This window comes from Equus quagga, chromosome 2 (genome assembly GCF_021613505.1).
Source record: "Equus quagga isolate Etosha38 chromosome 2, UCLA_HA_Equagga_1.0, whole genome shotgun sequence".
In the NCBI taxonomy this organism is placed as follows: domain Eukaryota; kingdom Metazoa; phylum Chordata; class Mammalia; order Perissodactyla; family Equidae; genus Equus; species Equus quagga.
Genome location: NC_060268.1, coordinates 42,003,131 through 42,023,265, shown reverse-complemented (window position 1 = coordinate 42,023,265; position 20,135 = coordinate 42,003,131). Strand labels below are relative to the sequence as shown.

Genomic DNA, 20,135 nt, shown 5'->3' with positions numbered 1-20,135 from the left:
TACCACTAGTACATGAGATTTTACAGTTTAAATATTTTTAATTATTTCTTCTTTCTTTATACCACTAGTACATGAGATTTTACAGTTTAAATATTTTTAATTATTTCTTCTTTCTTTATATTATTTGTATGCGTGTATTATACCCTCAGCCAGCCCTGGTGGTCTAGTGGTTAAGATTCTGCGCTCTCATCACCATGGCCTGGATTTGTTTCCCTGTCAGGGAACCACACCACCCATCTGTCGTCTGTCACTTGTCATTTTGTGGTGGCTGTGTATTGCTCTTATGCTGAAAGCTTTGCCACCCGATATTTCAGATACCAGCAGGGTCACCCATGATGGACAGGTTTCAATGGAGCTTCCAGATTAGGAAGAAGGACCTGGCCACCCACTTCCGAAAAAATTGGTCATGAAAATCCTGTGAATAGCAGAGAATTGTCTGATAAATTCAAGATAAGAAGATGGTGCAAAAAGACCAGTCCAGGTTCCTCTCCTGTATACAGGGTCACTAAGAGTCAGAATCTATTCGACGGCACTGACAACAGTAAATTTTACCATCAGCAGTTATAACTTAAGAAATTCCATGTATTTTCTGTCTTGTATTTGGCTTAATTCTTCTCTTTTAGCCTATTTACTTCTTGTTTTTTGGGATTTACTAAATAACCTATTATTCACATTGAGCTTATTCTTCTAAATTGTATACCTTTTATCTTCTCTTGCTCAACCTAACTTCATCCTACAAATTCATCCATAAATATTTGAGTAACTACCACACGTCAGTCACTCTGCTGAGTGCTACAGGAATGTGACATGAAATGAGACTTGCTCATATCCTCAAGGAGCTTAGAGTCCACTGAGTATCTCCACCGCCTTGTACGTTTCAGTTGGTCTTGTCTCTGTCTTCTTCAGCCCTCTGTCTCTGGAGGTATGAGGATTAGTATGTTAGGTGTACTGTGGTTTTGAATAGGAATTGTATGTTTTTGTCTTATTCCAACATTTCTTCTTTTGATGCACAGAATTTTGTTGGAGTTTTGGCTACATTAATGAGATGTCTTCAGGAAACAGCTTATAACTGCTAGATAATTTTTCTGTGTTGTAGTTTATGAGTTGGAATAAAAATGTGTCAAAGTCCAACATACTTGAACTGTCTGAAACCTTTGAGCAATGAGTTGACCTGGATAACAGTTTTCCAGATTGTTTTACCTTTCAACACTTAACAGGATTAATGTCTGGTTTCTCTAAAAGAAAAATTTTCTTTGAAAGTATTTTCTTGCTTTTATTGTTTTGAGTGTCAACACTTGTTTAATATAATAATGTTAGTTAATTATTTAAAAATATACTTCACATTGCCCTATTTTTTATTTTGCAAAGATATAAAATTATTTCTACTTTATCACATGTAGAAAATTTATATAATTAAAAGCAAAATAGTGCAGAGTCTTCCCTGTCCTAGCCACACATTCTCCTCACCCATTCTCCTCATAAGCAGTTTTGTATCAGTATTTTGTAAATCCTTCAAAGGTTGCGTGACAGATTATTATTTACATAATTTTTTTTTAATTTTCACACAAATGGTAACATACCATACACACTGTTGTGTACTTTGTTTTTTTCACCTAACACCATATCTTGGAAATTATTCCTATCAGAATATAAAGAGCCTGACTCCCTTTTTTTTAAACAGCTGCATAATATCCCATGTTACAAGGCCCCTACTAATCACTTTTTTCATTGTTTCCAGTTGTTTGCTATTATATACAATGCTTGATGAATAGCTTCATAACATACCTCATTTAGCACACGTGCAACTCAATTGACATGAGTATGTCTATTACTAGGAGAGGAATTCCTAGGTCAAAGTGCATTCATAAATACTTGCATGCCTTAAAAAATGTGTTTGTTTTTCTTTAGCCTAAAGGTAATATGTGTTTGTGGTAGAAACGTAAAACATTTCAAATACTAATGAAAAAATGAAAGTGAAAAATAAATTCCCCAAGCTCCTAGTCCCACTTCCCAGATATAGCACTATGTTTCTTGAGATTATCAATTTGCACGATTTTTGTTTTTCTTTTTTCTTTTTTTATATAAATGGCCATATGGTATTCTCTTATAGGTATATATCATAATTTACTCATTAAGTTCCTCATTGGTAGACGTTTAAGATGTCTCCAGATTTTTGTTGATACTACAGACAAAGCTATGGTGAAAAACCTTGTAGATACCTTTGCATACATATGGATGTTCTTCTAACAGATAGATGCTAAAGTCCAGGAATATATGCATTTTAAATTTTGATTAGTTTTACTAATCGCTCTCTAAAAAGATAGTTCCTTTTGCTACTTCCACCAGTATATCCTTGCTCTGGCTATTATCAAACTTTTTAATCTTTGCCAATTTAGTAAAGGACAAAAAAGAATCTTATTCTTATTTAAATTTTTTATATTATGATTGATTTTGATAAATTGGCCATTTCTGTTTATTTTCTGTATATTACTATTTCTAAGTTTTTTACCCATTTTTCCTATGGGTTCTATATGTTATTGATTTGTAAGTGTACTCTTCTATTAGGAAATTAGTCTGCGGTCATGTATCTTACAAATATTTCTTCTTAGTTTTTCACTTTTCCCATGTGTATGGTCTGTAAATATACATAATTCCACCCTAAAAAGATGCGGGGGAGGAGGGAGTGGTGGGAGCGAATTAATGGAGGATCCAAAGCAAACTGCTAAGTACTTTTTAAATAAGAAAAATAACATGACAAAAATGATATAGTGCTTTTAGCTCCTTAGAGGAGAGAAGATATAAGATTGTACAAGATTTAGTTTGTATGAAGTCTAATAACCATGCTCTAATATATTTGTTTTTTATATTTCTCCCTCCAGAGGTTTTGTCGGCTATGATTAGTGTGCTCTTGGTGTATATACTTATGGGATTCCTCCTATATGAAGCTGTCCAAAGGACTATCCATATGAAATATGAAATAAATGGAGATATAATGCTCATTACTGCAGCTATTGGGGTTGCAGTTAACATAATGTAAGCTCTGCCTTTTAAAAAAATTTAGTTGGCTTTACTTTTTAGAGCAGTTTTAGGTTCACAGCAAAATTGAGCAGACCGTACAGAGATTTTCCGTATACGCTCTTCCCCCACACATGCATAGCCTCCCCCGTTATCAACATCTCTCAGCAGAGTGGTACATTTGTTACAACTGATGAACATTGTAAAGCATTATCACAGAGTCCAGAGTTTACGTTAGACTTTTCACCCTTGGTATTGTACATTCTGTGGGTTTGGACAAATTTATAATGACATATATCCACCTATATAGTGTCATACACTATATATCGTTTTCACAATATTTTCAATTACTGTGAATTTAGATACATGCATTCAGTAATGTGCAATGATATTTTTATATATTTTTAAATTATATAGTACATTAATTTTTCTTATAAATGTTAATAAAACACTGTTGGAATTATAAATTCCTCATTAGTTTGCTCAGGTATACTGAAGTTTGACTAACAATCAGGAATTTAAGTAGGACAGTTTTTTTTTTTAATTTAACTTTTATAATACTTTTATGTTAACTAGATTTTTTTTTTTCCTTAAGATTTTATTTTTCCTTTTTCTCCTCAAAGCCCCCCGGTACATAGTTGTGTATTTTTAGTTGTGGGTCCTTCTAGTTGTGGCATGTGGGACACTGCCTCAGCAAGGCTTAACGAGCAGTGCCATGTCTGTACCCAGGATCCAAACTGGCAAAACCCTGGACTGCCGAAGCAGAGCGTGTGAACTTAAGCACTCTGCCACTGGGCCGGCCCCAAGATTTTTTTTTTTTAAAGATTGGCACCTGAGCTAACATCTGCTGCCAGTCTTCTTTTTTTCCCTTCTTCTTCTCCCCAAAGGCCCCCAGTACATAGTTGTGTATTCTAGCTGTGAGTGCCTCCGGCTGTGCTATGTGGGATGCCACCTCAGCATGGTTTGATGAGCGGTGCCATGTCCGCGCCCAGGATCTAAACTGGTGAAACCCTGGGCGAAACTCTGCACCAAAGCAGAGTGCACAAACTTAAACACTCAGCCATGGGGCGGCCCCCCAAATTTTTTTTTAACTACCAATGTTTTTTCCTAAAAACTACCAAATTTTTAAGTTATATACTTAATCATTTGGATCAGGGGTCAGCAAACTTATTCTGTAAAGGGCCAGATAGTAAATATTTTAGACTTTGAGAGTCACACAGTGTCTTTTGCACCTACTCAATTCTGCTATTATAGAACAAAAGTAGCCATGTTCAGTGTATAAACAAATGAGTATGGCTGTGTTCCAATAAAACTTTATTTACAAAATCAGGCGGTGGGCCAAATACAGTCTACAGATGGTGGTTTGCCAATCCCTGCCCAGTGGCTTCCATTCATGCTTAGAATAAAATCAAAAATCCTTACCATGGCCTTTTTAATAAGATCCTGTGACCTCTCCAACTCATCTCCTAGCACTCTCGCTCATTTTATTCTAGCCACAATGGCTGTCTTGCTTTTTTTTTTAAGCATATAGAGCACATTTTCATCTCAGGGCCTTTGCCCTGGTATCCTTTTTGCCTAGAACACTCTTCTACCACCACTTGTTTCCTGACTTCTTTCAAGCCTCTGCTCAGATGGAATCCGAGAGAGACTTTCTCTCACCACTTTCCCCATCACTCTCCATCCCCTTGCAATGCTTTACTTTTCTTCAAAGCATTTGCATTGCCTGGCAGTACATTATGTATTGATTTGTTTATTTCTCTGCCTTCCCTACTAGAACATAAGCTCTGTGAGGGTAGGGACATGTCTGTCTTATTCACTGTTTTGACTCCAGCGTCTAGAACAGTACCAGATACATAATAGGTGCTCAAATATTTATTAAATGAATGAGTTCCATGTTGCCTCAATAGTGTCTGATTAGTAACAGATATTTTTGTCAATAACATTAGGAAGAATAATAATGTTTTATTTTATTTTTAACAGAATGGGATTTCTGTTGAACCAGTCTGGTCACCATCACGCCCATTCCCACTCCCTGCCTTCAGATTCTCCTACCATAGGTCCTGGGTATGGACACAACAATGGGCAGGATAGCCTGGCGGTGAGAGCTGCTTTTGTGCATGCCTTGGGGGATTTGGTACAGAGCGTTGGTGTGCTAATAGCTGCGTACATCATACGATTCAAGGTAATATGATTGTTCATTTTTCTATTTTAACATACATTTAATTTCAACATTAAAACTAATGGTGATTGTCTTTTATCAGTATCCTGTACACCAATGCCAGTCCTATTCATTTGCATTGATGCAGACTTGATTGAGCCATCAGTCTATCTCTTTCACGGGCACAGAAGAAAAGAGTATCACCTCACTGGAGAACTCAGTTTTAAGCCTTGTCACTGAACTGCTTGGTACTGGAATGCACACTTGACTAGAAATCCAGAGATAGGGTTCTAGCCTTGGCTCTGCCATTAAAATGCCTTGACCTTGAGCAAGTCCCTCAGTTCTAAACTTGAGTTTCCTCCTCTTTCATATGAGGGGCTTAGACCAGATAGATGGCTGCTAAAACTCCTTCCAGCTCTGATTGCCTGTGGTTCTGGGTGGAAGATTTAGAGACGGCACAGAGGAAAACAAGAGAACAGATGATTAAACTTCTAGAAATAGGTCCTACAAGGAAGGGCATTTAAACAGTCTAACAAAGAGTGAAGACATTTCTCACTTGCAATATCCAAGATCCAGTCCTGCTAAAGAAGCTACAGAACAGGAGAAAGAGTATGCTGTGCTTTCCTTTACAGTCTGTTTTATGTCTGTCTATGTTTAATCACACAATTTTGATCTGTCACCTTTCAGCCAGAATACAAGATTGCCGATCCCATCTGTACATATGTATTTTCATTACTTGTGGCTTTTACAACATTTCGCATCATATGGGACACAGTAGTTATAATACTGGAAGGTAAGATCTCACTAACATCCCCATTGTGGGCTTATTACTTCCCTAAATCAGACTGGGGGTTAGGGGGACACTCAAGGGTAGGAGCCATGTCTTTTCCTTTCTTTTTACTGATACTTATCAGGCTGTGGTAACACCACCTTACGTGCATCTGACATATAGGAATCAATGCACTCTCCCTGTTACCTGTGGGATCCTTATAATAGCTAAGAAAAAGAGGTTAAGGCAGACGTTATCCCCATTTACCAAGAAGAAAATTGAGGTTGAGAGGGGTAACATACCTTGATTAAGGTCACTCTGCTAATAAACTGTGGAGCTAGGACAAGAATGTAACTCTGATTCTTAATGCAGTTGTGTTTAGTCGTTTATTAATTCCTTAATTTCCTTTTAACTTGCTACTTTATTGTATTTTCAACATCCCTGCCTTACTGATATTATGTATAAGTGTGTAAATATAAGTTCTCAATAGTAGTTTATCATCAGTAGATGTTCCTTTCTTTTCTTCTTTTTCTTTTTTTTGTCTATCCTAGCTGATTTGTTAAATGAAGTATTCTGGTTTGCTTGACATTCATTTTTAGTAAGAATGAACATTTTTTTAAGTGTTTATTGACCTCTTGTATATATCCTGCTATATGTGTGTGCATGGTTTATCTTAAAGTATTAATATATTTTAAAGTGTTTGTTTAAACTGAATTTGGTAAAGCCATTTGGTTTCTTTGAAAAAAAGTCCTATCAGTAATGTGTAACTTTTTTCCCAAAGTAAACTTTATTTATAAGTGATATATTCTGAACTAATAGGTGTACCAAGCCATTTGAATGTAGACTATATCAAAGAATCCCTGATGAAAATAGAAGATGTATATTCAGTGGAAGATTTAAATATCTGGTCTCTCACTTCAGGAAAACCTACTGCCATAGTACATATACAGCTAAGTATGTTGCTGATGGGAAATACTGGGGTTGGTGTACTTCTATCTTTGGAATCTGTGCTTATAATTAAGTAGGAAGACTTTTCTGCTGAAAGATTTGTTTTAAGGGAGGGGTGAGGCTCTTAAAAAGGTGAATTGCTGGTCAATATTGCTAGCAGAGCAGTAATTTTTTATCTCTTTGATTTTTTGATCAGATTCATTTTTGCCTTCAGATTAAAGGCATTAATATATTTACCATGTTTTTCCTACATAAGAAAAGCTAGACTCCGTTTTTATTTCTTTAAATCATTTCACAGACTGATGCTTTTTATTTTTTTAATCAAAATAATACATGCATGTGATTTTTTTTAAAAGTGCAAAAGATGAAATACTTGTAACTGATGTCTTGTATTCTTTCTCTACCTGACAGTGGACTAGTGAGATTGGAATAATGAGAAGCCATTCTGGCTTTGTAGACTGACATACTTCTCTAACAGAATAGCTTCAAGAGAATAGAAGTCAAACTAACATAACTATGTTGACGTCATATTAAGGTTGTTTTTTCCCTGTGTCTTACTCACTAATGTGTAACTCTATGCGATGAATAGTAACGATATTTTCTTGACATTGCAGTTCCTGGAAGTTCATCTAAATGGGAGGAAGTGCAGTCCAAAGCAAAGCATTTATTATTGCACACGTTCGGCATGTATAAATGTACTATTCAGCTTCAGAGTTACAGGCAAGAAGGGGACAGAACTTGTGCAAATTGTCAGAGTTCCAGCACCTAATTTGATATGTTTTGGGGACTACTGCCTTATTCTCCTGCAGTCACAGACCTGAGAGCAATAAATGCACAACTAATGAGAAAATGGGATCCCTGACAGCTGTGTCCATATCAAGCACCAGGCTCGCCAAAACGGTCACTCCAGCCTGACAGTGCTAGTTTCTCTTTAATGGTAAACTGAGACTTCACCATGATTTTCACATGAAGACGTTTCCAAAACACTGTTTACAGAATGAGACGTGACTCTACAGATACCTCATAGAAGACAATCCAAGACCGTACGTCATTAGTTATGACAGAGTACCTATCCTAGAGGAAGCATCAAGAATTCAGTATTTGCATTTAAAAATCCTTTTTAAAGACCACTTTATATCAAGCCAGTGCTGGAAAACTGAATTTTTTTTTTTATTATTATCTAATCTTGACACCCAGCCACCCAGCTTCTGGAATTTGACACCCAGCTCTCTGTTTTTACAGAAATTATTTCTCAACAGATTTCAGAAAGTACTAGTAATTATCCAGAGAGTGGAATAAGCATGTATTCCTAAGTGTTTCAGAGATGTTTTATTTCACAAATAAGTCTTAATGTTATTGTTATAGTTAATACTTTATAAACAACTTTTTCCAGATGTTACAGGGTTTTGAATCTCAAAGTTAGCATTTTTGGTTATTTGCAATCTTATCAAAACCAGATCTTTACATATTGTGGTCACTGTCATTATTTAGGAAATATTTTAAGTATTATTCTGAATGGCAGAAATTAATCTTAAACTCAAATTACTATATGATAATTTAAAACAAAATATAGAAGCAAGGATGGGGTGTGGCCTTTCAAATTTAAGTCTTCTTGAAATCGCTTTTACTGTTCATGGAATTATCTTCACTTAAGAACAGCAAGAGACTGCAAATGTAAACAGTGGTCCTCTGTCTTTCTAAGAACTGCCTTACATTTTGTACAGAAAGTTCGCTAGGGGCGTTGCTTCCCACCTCCATGCCAGTTAATCTGTGTGGGCTTTTTCAGGGTGAAACTCTGGAGGGCCAAGGTTCAGTTTGCAATCCCCACCTCTCACGTGTAGATTAACCACGTTCCTCCAGAGAGAATTTCTGTTTGATGATATGGGTTTGGGATGCTCCATGGACTCCAGAAACTCTTAAGATATCATTTTGAGGTTTTCCAATAATACCATAGCAGAAATGCTCAAAGGGATTGAGGGAAGAGACTCCTCTGAGAAAACAAAACTTTCAAGGGTTTTGACCTTGTGTGTGTGTGTTTAAAGCACTGGAATAGGGATGGTCATTACATCTGTGTGGGTGAGAGGCTAAGCAAAAGTTTCCAAACCAAAGGCAGCCTAGTTGGTACAGTTGTGTTAGAGAGGCAGCTGTGAATATTCACGTTTCATTTTGCAACTGTTGGTGTTAGATTACCTTTATGCACATTAGGAGTCCGTTTTCAACAGAGACAGTTTCTTATACCAAGAATGGATATGGTTCTAGAGCAGAGTAACAGACGTCAGCTCAATGTACCAGACAAGTTGTGAAATTGAAATCCTAGATAGGCATGCAGGTGACTTATAAATGAAGAGTAGGAAACAGATTTTCATCTTTCTGCCATGTTCCTCACTATACATAAACCTAAGATAAAACCTGGATTTACCTAAAAGATTGTTAAGAGTTGATGGTATCCAGTAAAGGGTTGATAAGGGTTAACGGTACCTAATAAAACCCAGTAAGTGTTTTTTGAATTGAAAATTTTGCTTTATGGGATTCTTATTGTGAATCTACTTACAATAATGATTTGAATTTTTTCAAAAATTTTAGGAGCATATAAACTGTTTAAGTCAAAATATTCTTGAATAGAGAAGGCAAGTAAGAATAAACGAGAGGGATTTCAGTGGGCATCTGGGCATTTATGGACTTTGGGTACCTAGCGAAAGAAAGAATGTGCATTATATGCTAATGATTTTCCCATATTTGCAGTTTCCTGTATCTGCTGAGCTTGTTTCTTGTAAACTTTCCTTTATCTTAAACAGGTGTATCTGACTTTTCTTATTAAATCCATTCAAGAATTGAAAAGGATCCTTTTGTAAAATGCAGAAACACTGAAAATTTTTGTAAATCTTAATTATCATGTTCTGCTTAAAATGAGAGGTACACATGAAGTTTCCTGTGCTTTGGTTTTTTTGTAGCAAGAACTACAGATTTTGTATTTGTATTTTACTGGGTCTGTGAGATTTGAGAACTGATAGATTTAACTTTTTGGAACTTGACAAAACCCACAGAGAAGGATGTGAACGTAGCAGATACGACCAGGGACCGCACAGCTTCTGACACAGAGCGTTTGGTCGGCTTCACCCGCTGAGCTACACCCTCGAGTTACACTCCTCAGCCAGCTCTCCGGGAAAGAGCTCTCCATCGTCCTGTGGAAAGCTGTGGCTGAGTTTGGATAGGCACCTCGCATTGTTAATTTTGCACTGGGAAAACAGATCACAACGTAAAAACTGGGCAGTTCTTCAGTGCAATGTGTTTTAATTAACATTTGCAAATAATCAAGAGTTACTTGTGTACATAAACCTATATTTCACAACTCTGGCCAGGTGCAGCCTTCTGATTTATTTTAGGAAAAGACCTATTGTTTCATTAATGACCATGCTGCCTTAGAAATATAATGTGGGGGATGTAGTTCGATAAGGCATATTTTAGAGGGCTTTGAAATGCAGAACTAGAAGCGACTGGATTCCTGCATACAGTTCCATTAGCTGTGCCTTGTGTAACGTGAGCCCAGATCTTCACAACCTGCAGCTCCCATCAGTATTGTTTGCCAAATCACTGGATTTCTTATTTTACTGTTTCCTCTTCAACTTTGGATGATTCATTTCCATTTTCTAAAACCAAGTTTCCTGCTGTTAGGAGTCTCAGTGTTCTGGCTCTGTCTCTGGAACCCAGGTGTCCTCACTGACAGTGTTTGCCTTTAGTAGACTTCTCCCAGAATAGACACAAGCAGGATCAGATATGTGAGCTTCCCTGTCATTTTAATGTGAGGAAAAACCATCTTTCAGAGACAAAGCACCACTTATAAATGTGTTTCTAGGTGGGGAAGAGCCTTTTTTTAACAGCTGGTGGTTCCTGCTCCAGAGTTCTCTACTCACTGAACTTTAGAGTGTAAGTGTGGTCGAAATGGACTGCCCTGCGCACCCACAAGTGAAGATCTTCGCTCAGAAGACTGGGTCGTGTTTCCTCAAACCACCACTGTCACTACTTCAGGAGAGAGAATCATTCATTTCCAAAACAAGCACAATTAGCTAAATTTATTTTCTTTTTAAGCATTTATATTAATTGGTTCCCCATAACGAATAAGGCATTCTTACAGAATTTGAGCCCCTTTGGAATATGGTTTTAGGCAATTTTGCTGTTGACTATACCTTACACAAAGTAAATTTAAAGTTACAGAATGTGTTCCTAGATATAGGATTAGTTCATTTGGTTCAGTTTGTCTTTGAACCAAGCTTAGTTCATGAGCCAGTTGGGTATTAGTCACAAATGAATAGTGACACCTTGCTATATGCTGTGTTGAGGGGAGGCAAGTCTGATCTCCAAATAATTGATGAAGCTTAATATCTCTCTAACCAAAATACCATTTGCAAACCCTAACTACAGATCTGTTATGTGCATCCCACCAGACAGGGCTTCAGATGTCCTTTACAGATTGCCAGTCAGGGATATTGGTTGTGATGTTGTAGGAGCGTGCAAACTGGAGAGAAGAAATCGCTGTGGGAGTTCCGCTGTATTGAATTGTGTGGGTGCATTCAGGCCAGCGTGTCATTGAATTCTCACTTACCAAGGGTTTAATCTGTTCTTCTAATTATATGGTGAGGACCAACAAAAATTTTCTGATTTTTGGTAAGATTGGAAAACATTTATGAAGGCTTTCTCGGTTAAATCTATGACAGTGTCAATTTAAATATTGCAATTAAGTATGTTCTGAAATAACTGTAACACAGAATTGGAATGTGCCAGTATGTCAGCTTTGCACCCGGAAGATACTGTATATTTGGAAAGCTTATGCTTCTCTAAATAAACAGATGTTAATAAGTAAGCCATATCACAGTTTAAGAAATTGTATATACTTTTCCATGTGCCCCTTGAGAAACCAGGTATTTTGCATATGATTGATTTTAGAAAGATTTTGAAGTTATGGTTTGTCCATGTAATTTAAGATTATAGCATATGTATATGTACTGTATTTGCAATTTTCAAATTGTAATTTCCTATACATTTATTAAATAAAGTATTGTTTTGCCATGTGGTTTATTAAATGAAAATGTACAGTCCCTTAAATTAAATTTCTGGTTTTTTTAAATTGACTAAGTAATAGTAGTAGGCCTTAGAACATAATCATCTCAAAAAGAAAAGCATTGGAGGGGCTGGCCCAGTGGCACTGTGGTTAAGTTTGAATGTTCTGCTTCAGAGGCCTGGGGTTCGCCAGTTCAGATCCCAGGTGCGGACCTATTGCACTGCTTGTCTAAGCCATGTTGTGGCAGGTGCCCCACACATAAAGTAGGGACAGATGGGCACGGATGTTAGCTCAGGGCCAATCTTCCTCAGCAAAAAGAGGAGGATGGGTGGCAAATGTTAGCTCAGGGCTAATCTTCCTCAAAAAAAAAAAGAAAGAAAAAGAGAAAAGCATTGGAAAATAGATTATAACCTATCTAGTTTTAAAATCTCAGATTGTAATGCCCTCTTAGGTGTTTAAGAAATAAACCTGAAAAAAATCGTCCAGATAGGATAAAAAGAGATATTAAAAGAACCTTTATCTTTTTAAACCAGGTACTTTTAATGTCCCTACAGCCCCAGCAACAATGGCAGAAAGGAAAGAAAGCAGCCCCCGGGAGAGCAAGATTGGTGGGGACCGTGGTGAAGTCAGAATAATGACCTGACCAGTCTCCAATAGGGTGAACCAGGGGTCAGCAAACTTCGCCTCACTGGCCGCATCCGGCCTGCAGCCTGTTCTGTGTGACCCAAAGAGCTGAGAAGGGTTTTTACATTTTTAAATGTTTAAAAAAAAAATCAGAATAATGATAACATTTCATGATGTGAAAATTATGTGAACTTTACATTTAAGTGTCCATAAATAAAGTGTTACCTGAACCCAGCCACGCCCATTCCATCATGGCTGCTATCACGTGGCAGTGGCAGAGCTGCGTGTTTGCAACAAATATAAAATATTTACTATCTGTCCCTTCATAGGAAAAGTTTGCCGACCCCTGGTGTGCACTGCTGTACCACTTTAGGCTGTAACAGAAGATATGGACGCAGCAAGCCCCTCAAGAGCCGCCTGGAAGTTTCTGTGGGGTCAGTCTGAGGGCTACCTGAGTCTTTTCCTCCTTTCCAGAGGTCCTTTCCTCCCTCTACCTGTTTCCTTTTCTTTCTCCCCCTTGGGGAGCAAGATTTCAAACATCATCTATGTGCCATATGATCTCACGTTCATTAGCGAGGCAGTTTTCTACCAGGGTCCCCTGGATCAGTCAAGAATGCTTTTCAACGTAAAGCTCACTCACTTGACTTCTGAATTTTTCACTTAAGTTATGACAAAAAATAAAGGAAATAAAAATGTATGTATGTTGAGTACCTATGTAGTTTGTGCCGACTGGCAGCTCACAAACAAAAAATCACATTTTATCTGCTAAATAAGGTGATAATTGGTTATCAGGCTTTTAAAATAATGTTCTTTAAAGTTTTCCAGTTACCTAGGAAAAGACTCAACTATTTTTGAAAAATAGTTTTAATACAGTAATAGATAAGTAATACAGTAATTAAAGAGATGTTATATATTATTTGTCTACCTAGCTATATTTCTATTTTGAAATATCACTTTTTTGGTCCATATCAGATGCTAAAATAAATTCTAATTTGGGGTAATAGCTTACAAGCTCCAGCTTATGCTAAACTTTCAGCTTTATTTAATATATTAGCAGAATAACATTTTTTGATTATAATTCAACTCCCACTATGATCTATTATAATTTTTTTTTTTTGAAGATTAGCCCTGGGCTAACTGCTGCCAATCCTCCTCTTTTTTGCTGAGGAAGCCTGGCCCTGAGCTAACATCCATGCCCATCTTCCTCCACTTTATACTTGGGACGCCTACCACAGCATGGCGTGCCAAGCGGTGCCATGTCTGCATCCGGGATCTGAACCAGCAAACCCCAGGCCACTGAGAAGTGGAACCTGCGAACTTAACCGCTGCACCACCGGGCCAGCCCCTATTATAATTATTATAAGTTATAAAGTAGACTAAGCACAGAGAGGAAGTATGAAGCCTCATGACTAAATATTATCTCTACGGAATCATGTGTTTAAGATTAGGAGGTTTAAAAATCCAGCCTCGGTGAACTATCACTAAAGATCTCATCGCTGTCAAGCAGCATTCTGCTTTAAGGCTCTCATGTGACCTTTACAGAACAGGAACTGTAAAGTTTGGCCTATGGGTATTACCCAACAGACACAAAGATTATACTTTGCAAGTTACCAAATAGCTTCCACGTCTCCTGTCCTGGATTTTTCAAAAACTTGTTCTGGTTTGATTTTCAAATCCCTGTTGTCTGTGTTTCACTTGCCAGTGTCTGCATATTGGTCTGTGGGGTGATTTTTTTTTTTTAACACTTTTGTTCGCTTTAACAAAATGCTGACACTATGGAAAAAATGTGCATGGGTTGGTTTTTCTCCAAAATATATTGAGCAATTTCTTTGTAAGACAATAGGATTTTTCTTACATAGGAAATTTTTAGAGACCTCATGAAAGCAAAAGGCCAACCCCAGAGCAAGACAGACCGCCTCCTGACTTGCCTAGTACTGAAGATCTGACGTCACCCTCCTCCATCATCTTTCCCTCACTCTCTTTTCAGAGGAAACCCACTAACAGGGTAAATGGTTACAGGAATGTTTGCCCCTGAACAGTGGTTGCAGCAAATGTTTGGCCTCAGGGCAGGAAGAAGAACTGGGGTGAAGATGAGTTTCCTGGGCTTCCGTTAATTAGTCTGTCACATTCACCCGTGGAGGCTCCAGGGAAAACCCTGGTTCCCACAGGCTCTTAGTGACAGCATGCCTGAGTTTCAGTATTATTAGAACACAAGCCTATTCCATCCTCTCTTTGCTTTTTGTGTAAGAATATTTTCCAAAGTCCAGGATATTTTTAAAACCCCTCAAAAAGTATTACAGAATTTACAATGTTTTAACCATTCATATATATTTGGTTTTAGAACAATGATATTGATAACTGAAATACCATGACACCATGCTATTGAAATTGGGACGTCTCAAAAAGTTGGTTCGATTGGTTGGAAATGGTTTTTTTCTGAAGTGGGTTGAGACTACTTCCAGATGCCAAGAATTGCTCCTTGAACACCGCCTCCCTGCCACTGAACATATTATGGAATAGAACACAAAATTCCTATATATTTTTTAAATTAAATAGGAAACGAAACAATATTATGTTTTTGGAGAGCATCTTGGGCCACACCCTCACCCCCACAGATAGAAAATCACCGTCCCATTAGGGATGGCTTGAGAACCTGGACTGCAGGATAAAGTCCGTGCTCTTGGTGCTGACACACAAAATCCTCTGATCGGGTGACTTTACTCCTCCACCCACCTCTCCATCCTCTCCTCCTCCGCCATCCTACCTCCCGTGTATCAGCCATACCAAGCTACAGCCCACTTTTGGTTAACAGAGGAAATAATAATTGTTAACATTTATTGAGCCCTTACTGCATCTCACACACTGTGCTGTGCACTTTATATATTTAATCCTCATGATGGTACCTGGAAGAAGATTATAATCTTCATTTTGCAAATGAAGAAACTGAGACCAGGGAAGTTTAAGCAACTTGCCCAAAGTCTTAGACGTAGAGTTGTACTGCAGGAATAGAAGGTCACAGGCAACTCTTAACTACAGTTACGACTGGTAAATATATAATACAAAAGGGATGCAATGTAGGCTACTGTAGTTAAAATCACAGCCAAGCTTTAGATAATAGGTGTAGAAAAGTAATGTAAGTGTAATAGTTTAGGAGCTCAACTTTATGTAACTACGCACAAGCTTGGTAAAACGTAGCCAAAAGTTTGCTCTGTTTCTTAACTGAGTTCTTGTTCTTTGAGGCACCAGAATGGCACTAAATCAGGTCTCTGCATGTTCCCCTCACTCGCCCTTTATCTCTTCATTCCTCAGCCCTCACACCCATGCCTGGGAGGGGTCAGATCCAAGCCGCAGGGGCTGGACTCCTCCTGGCCTTCCGTCTGTAGTGAGCCACTGCTTTGCAGTCAGGACAGAGCACTTCCCTGTCCACCCCCAGTCTTGTTTGTGAGGGGAAGGGGCCATTCCATGTTACAGTCAACGTACCACGGCACCTACTGGGCACAGCAGTCCCCCAAATCTTAAGGCTTGCATGGTTTGGGGAAACAGAGGGAAGGCTAAAGCCAGGAGAAGGGGCTGTGCCCACCACTGCACCATCACCAAGCCAGGGTGCAGACAAAGAACAGCTCAGAAATGCTGCATAGAGAATGTGAACTCATGGGAAACAAAACAAAAACACAAGCCTCCACTAATTCATAGAAATTTCCAGGAAAGCATTGAACTTCCCACAAGTCATGGAATTATGGGTTAGAGCTGATCTCATCCCGGCTGGGAGTGGGGAGGATCTAGCTGATATCTGGGTTAGTTGCTAGGTAGTTCCAACCCAAATAGATGCTTTCAGTGTGAGCTCACGCAGAGGCCGGCACTCAGAGCAGGCTGCCCGGGTTTCTGGCCCGGCTCTCCCTCACTCACAGTGACATCTGGGGGAAAGTTACCGACTTTCTCTGTGCCTCAGTTTCTCCATCTGCAAAATGTGGATGATGATTGTCCCTCCTTAATGTGACTTTTATGAGGATTAAATGAGCTACCTAATGAAAGTGCTGAGAACATACAAAACTGGAATCTCAGCTATCATTATTACAAGTTAATTTCTTCACAAATGCACTACCTATTATTATTTTTTCAACTAATTGAGCACTGCCAGTCTTGCAGCTCCCAGAACAAGACAAACTTTCTTATCCTCTGCTCCTTTGTCCCCATCTTTATCTGGAAGATCTTTTCCCCAACTTGTTTACCTCACAAAAACCACCTCATCCTTAAAGACTCTCCTCAGGCATCATCTCCTCCAAGAAGACTTCCTTGCCCTCCCTCTGTGAATCGGGTGCCCTCCTCTGTGCTCGCCTCCCTCATGCGGTCACTGTGGAGAGCCACCGCTGTGTGATTACCCACAAGCCCCTGGGGCGGGACCTAGGTCTTCTCTTTGAATCCCCAGTGTTGGAGACACAGGAGGACTGTGTGAACGTTCCGACAGCTGGAAACTATATGCTCATTAAATATCTATTTATGCACAGAAAAAGTTTTTTATGGAGCCCTAGGAATCCCCACTGTCAATGCTCTAAGCTCTTTCCTATAAAGTAACTGAAGCTCTGTCATAAAACTGCTCTTCTATATAAATGTGCCAGATTGGCCATCCCCCCGTTAGAAAGAATTGGTTTTTTATACTTAGGGTCTGTGTAATTATACTACAGCTATGCAAGTATTTATGGTTGTTTTCTTTATCTCTTTGTTTTAAGATTACAACAGAATTTAGACACTTTTCTCAAACACCCGAGACAATTATGCAATTAATCGCAACTAAATTGGCGTTGACGGCCAGCAGTTATTGTCACTTGCAGAGCCTGACAATCTTTCCCAGAGCCCAGTGGTAGCACTGAGTTGGTTCCTGTCAATTCTAGGCTTGCTAATGACAGCTTGTCTGTCTGTATACAAGACACTTTCTTTTTAAAAGATGGATTAATAAAGTGACTATTTTCAGCTTGAAATTGGGGAAGAGCTCATGCTTTCAAAGTATTGATGGATTTTTTTTACTTACTTATTTTCTGGTGAGGAAGATTCGCCCTGAGCTAACATCCCTTGGCAATCCTCTTGTTTTTTTTTTTTTTCTTTTTTGCTTGAGGAAGACTAGCCCTGAGCTAACATCTGCACCAATCTTCCTCTATTTTTTGCATGTGGGATGCCTCCACAGCATGACTGGCGAGTGGAGTAGGTCCACGCCTGAGATCCGAACCTGTGAACCCTGGGGCTGAAGCAGAGAGTGCAGAACTTTGATCACTCGGCCACGGGCCGGCTCCCAGGTAATGATGGATTTTAAATCAGTAATCTCACTATTTTAAAGCATGTAACCAAGCAGACACAAGTGCTCTGGATTAAGAGGCAGAAGAACTGGTTCTGGTCCCAGCTTTGCTGGGCACGTCTCATTGGACAAGTTACTCCGCTTTGCTGGCTGGCTGCATAGTAAGAACAACAATAACAATAAATAACCGTGGATTGAATGCTTAGCACTGTATATGCTGGGCACTGTTCTAAAAACTTTTCACGTATTTCTTTTTTCTTAATCCATTTCAGGTAGAGACATATTCATTTTTCATTTTCAGGTATTAACTGTTCTAAAAGCTTTCAGGTATTTGGGAATCCTACCAAACAGTCCTTGGAGTTATTATTACCCCTGTATTACCGATGAAGAAACTGAGGCAGAGAGCAGTTAAGAAACTTGCCCAGGGTCGGTCTGGTGGTGCAGTGGTTAAGTACACACGTTCCACTTCCAGCAGCCCAGGGTTTGCTGCTTCAGATCCCGGGTGTGGACATGGCACCGCTTGGCACACCATGCTGTGGTAGGCGTCCCACATAGAAAGCCGAGGAAGATGGGCATGGACGTTAGCTCAGGGCCAGTCTTCCTCAGGAGGAAAAAAAAAAAAAAAAAGAGGAGGATTGGCAGCAGATGTTAGCTCAGGGCTAATCTTTCTCAAAAAAAAAAAGAGCTTGCCCAGTCTCTCCTGGTTCTCCTCTCACGTGTCTGCGCTTCCTCCAGCTTCTTCACCTCCTCCTGCTCCTTAAATGTGGGAGTTCTCCAGAACACTGTCCTTCCTTCCCATGCCCCACGCTTAGCTGGGGAGAGCACACACCTTCCTGGCTTTACCCCCAGGCAAAGTTCCTGGGGAAGCAGCAACAGGAGTGGGATGGTTTCTATCATGTAGGAGCTGTGTTGAATGGAGGTGGAGCCATCCTCCTCCTAGGCTGCTGCTGTGGCATCTTCACAGCCACCAGACAGAGAAGCCGAGAAGGCAGAACCTAGAGCCCAGCTCACACCTTGTTTTTGCTGGGTGTGCTTCTATACCCAGGGGCTCCCAAGGTTTGGGAGGCAGAGCCTTTGCTTTCCTGCTAATCTGAACTGTGAAAGCCACTACTTATAAGCAAAAGAATCACAGGAGAGGAGGAAAGAGAGACAGTCCACAATGAGGGTGGTGGGCCCACTGGGTGGGCCAGGCTGCACAGCTGCTGTGGAGTCACCTGAGTGGGCTCAGTTGGGACCAGCCTCATGGCTCGCTTTGGCAAGCTAGCTTGGCTTTCAGGGTTGCACAGCGGGCTGCTGAGTGTGACCCAAGGTAAATATGCACACAGTAAGTACTCAGTAACTGCCAGTTTCCCTCCACTCCTCACCCTCCCAAGCCCCAGATACTCCTCCTCCAGCCAGCCCTCCTGGGGGCTGGATGGGTCCTAGAGGCTGCGTATTTCTGGAGACTTTGCACCCTCCGATCTCATGTTTCTGCCTCTTGCTGACAGGTGCCTAGGGAAACTGAGGCTCGAGAGCACCACTTCATCTTAGCAACAATTACAGGTGGGGAACGTGAAGAAGTTTCTTGTCCCTTTTTGGATTCAGTTCTCTCATTATAAACACATAGCTCAGAAATGTAAACCAATGAAACAAAACAACTATGCCAGAAATCCCCTAATGATAGAAAAAATTATATTCAATGAACATAGGACAACAAAGCCAAAGAGGACTCATAATTAATAAATTCTGCTAAGAAACATGGATGAATTGGTTAGGAAAAATGAAAGTTGATTCACAGCTTTCACACCATGCTGCAGGAAATTCTAGATCAGGATCTTCTGTGGAACAGTGTAAAAGATTACTAAGTGATGTATGAAAAAGAGTTTTGCTCAAATACATTGGGAAAAAAATCTATCTACTACGTCCTTGTGCTGGGAACACACAGCATGCATTTGTCTCTTGGTTCACCGCTGTTTTCCCAGCCCCGAGAGTGCCTCACGCAGGTGCTCAATGAATATTTTGTCCAATGAATGAATTATCATATTTATGGTCTGATAAGTACTGTAATAGAGGAAGCTGTTTAGTTTTGTCTAATTCATTGTTTTCCAAATTTATTCAACCATGGAACCCCTTCAGAAAATATATCAACAACCAATGAAAATAAGTGGAAACCAGCGTGGGAAACACCACTTAGAAGAAACACATATTCATCCCAATTTAGGAAGGAATATATATATTACTTACAATTGGGGTAATAGGAAAAAATGTAGAATAAGAAATGGAAAAGTGTCACCACAGG

At 39.3% G+C, this 20,135-nt stretch overlaps 1 protein-coding gene and 1 long non-coding RNA gene across 4 annotated transcripts in view; one reads left to right on the top strand and one right to left on the bottom strand.

Moving 5' to 3' along the window:
* SLC30A4 (solute carrier family 30 member 4) overlaps positions 1 to 7,735 on the top strand; it is a 30,765-nt gene extending 23,030 nt beyond the window's left edge. For both annotated transcript variants that reach the window (XM_046653090.1, XM_046653089.1), the window contains 5 exons: positions 2,880 to 3,033; positions 4,996 to 5,197; positions 5,861 to 5,966; positions 6,762 to 6,896; positions 7,505 to 7,735. In XM_046653090.1, coding sequence (XP_046509046.1) covers positions 2,880 to 3,033; positions 4,996 to 5,197; positions 5,861 to 5,966; positions 6,762 to 6,896; positions 7,505 to 7,659 — 752 coding nt within the window. In that variant the 3' untranslated portion in view covers positions 7,660 to 7,735. The remainder of the gene's footprint in view (positions 1 to 2,879; positions 3,034 to 4,995; positions 5,198 to 5,860; positions 5,967 to 6,761; positions 6,897 to 7,504) is intronic.
* Positions 1 to 20,135, bottom strand: part of LOC124235343 (uncharacterized) — a 48,042-nt gene that overhangs the window by 18,571 nt on the left and 9,336 nt on the right. The window lies entirely within an intron of this gene.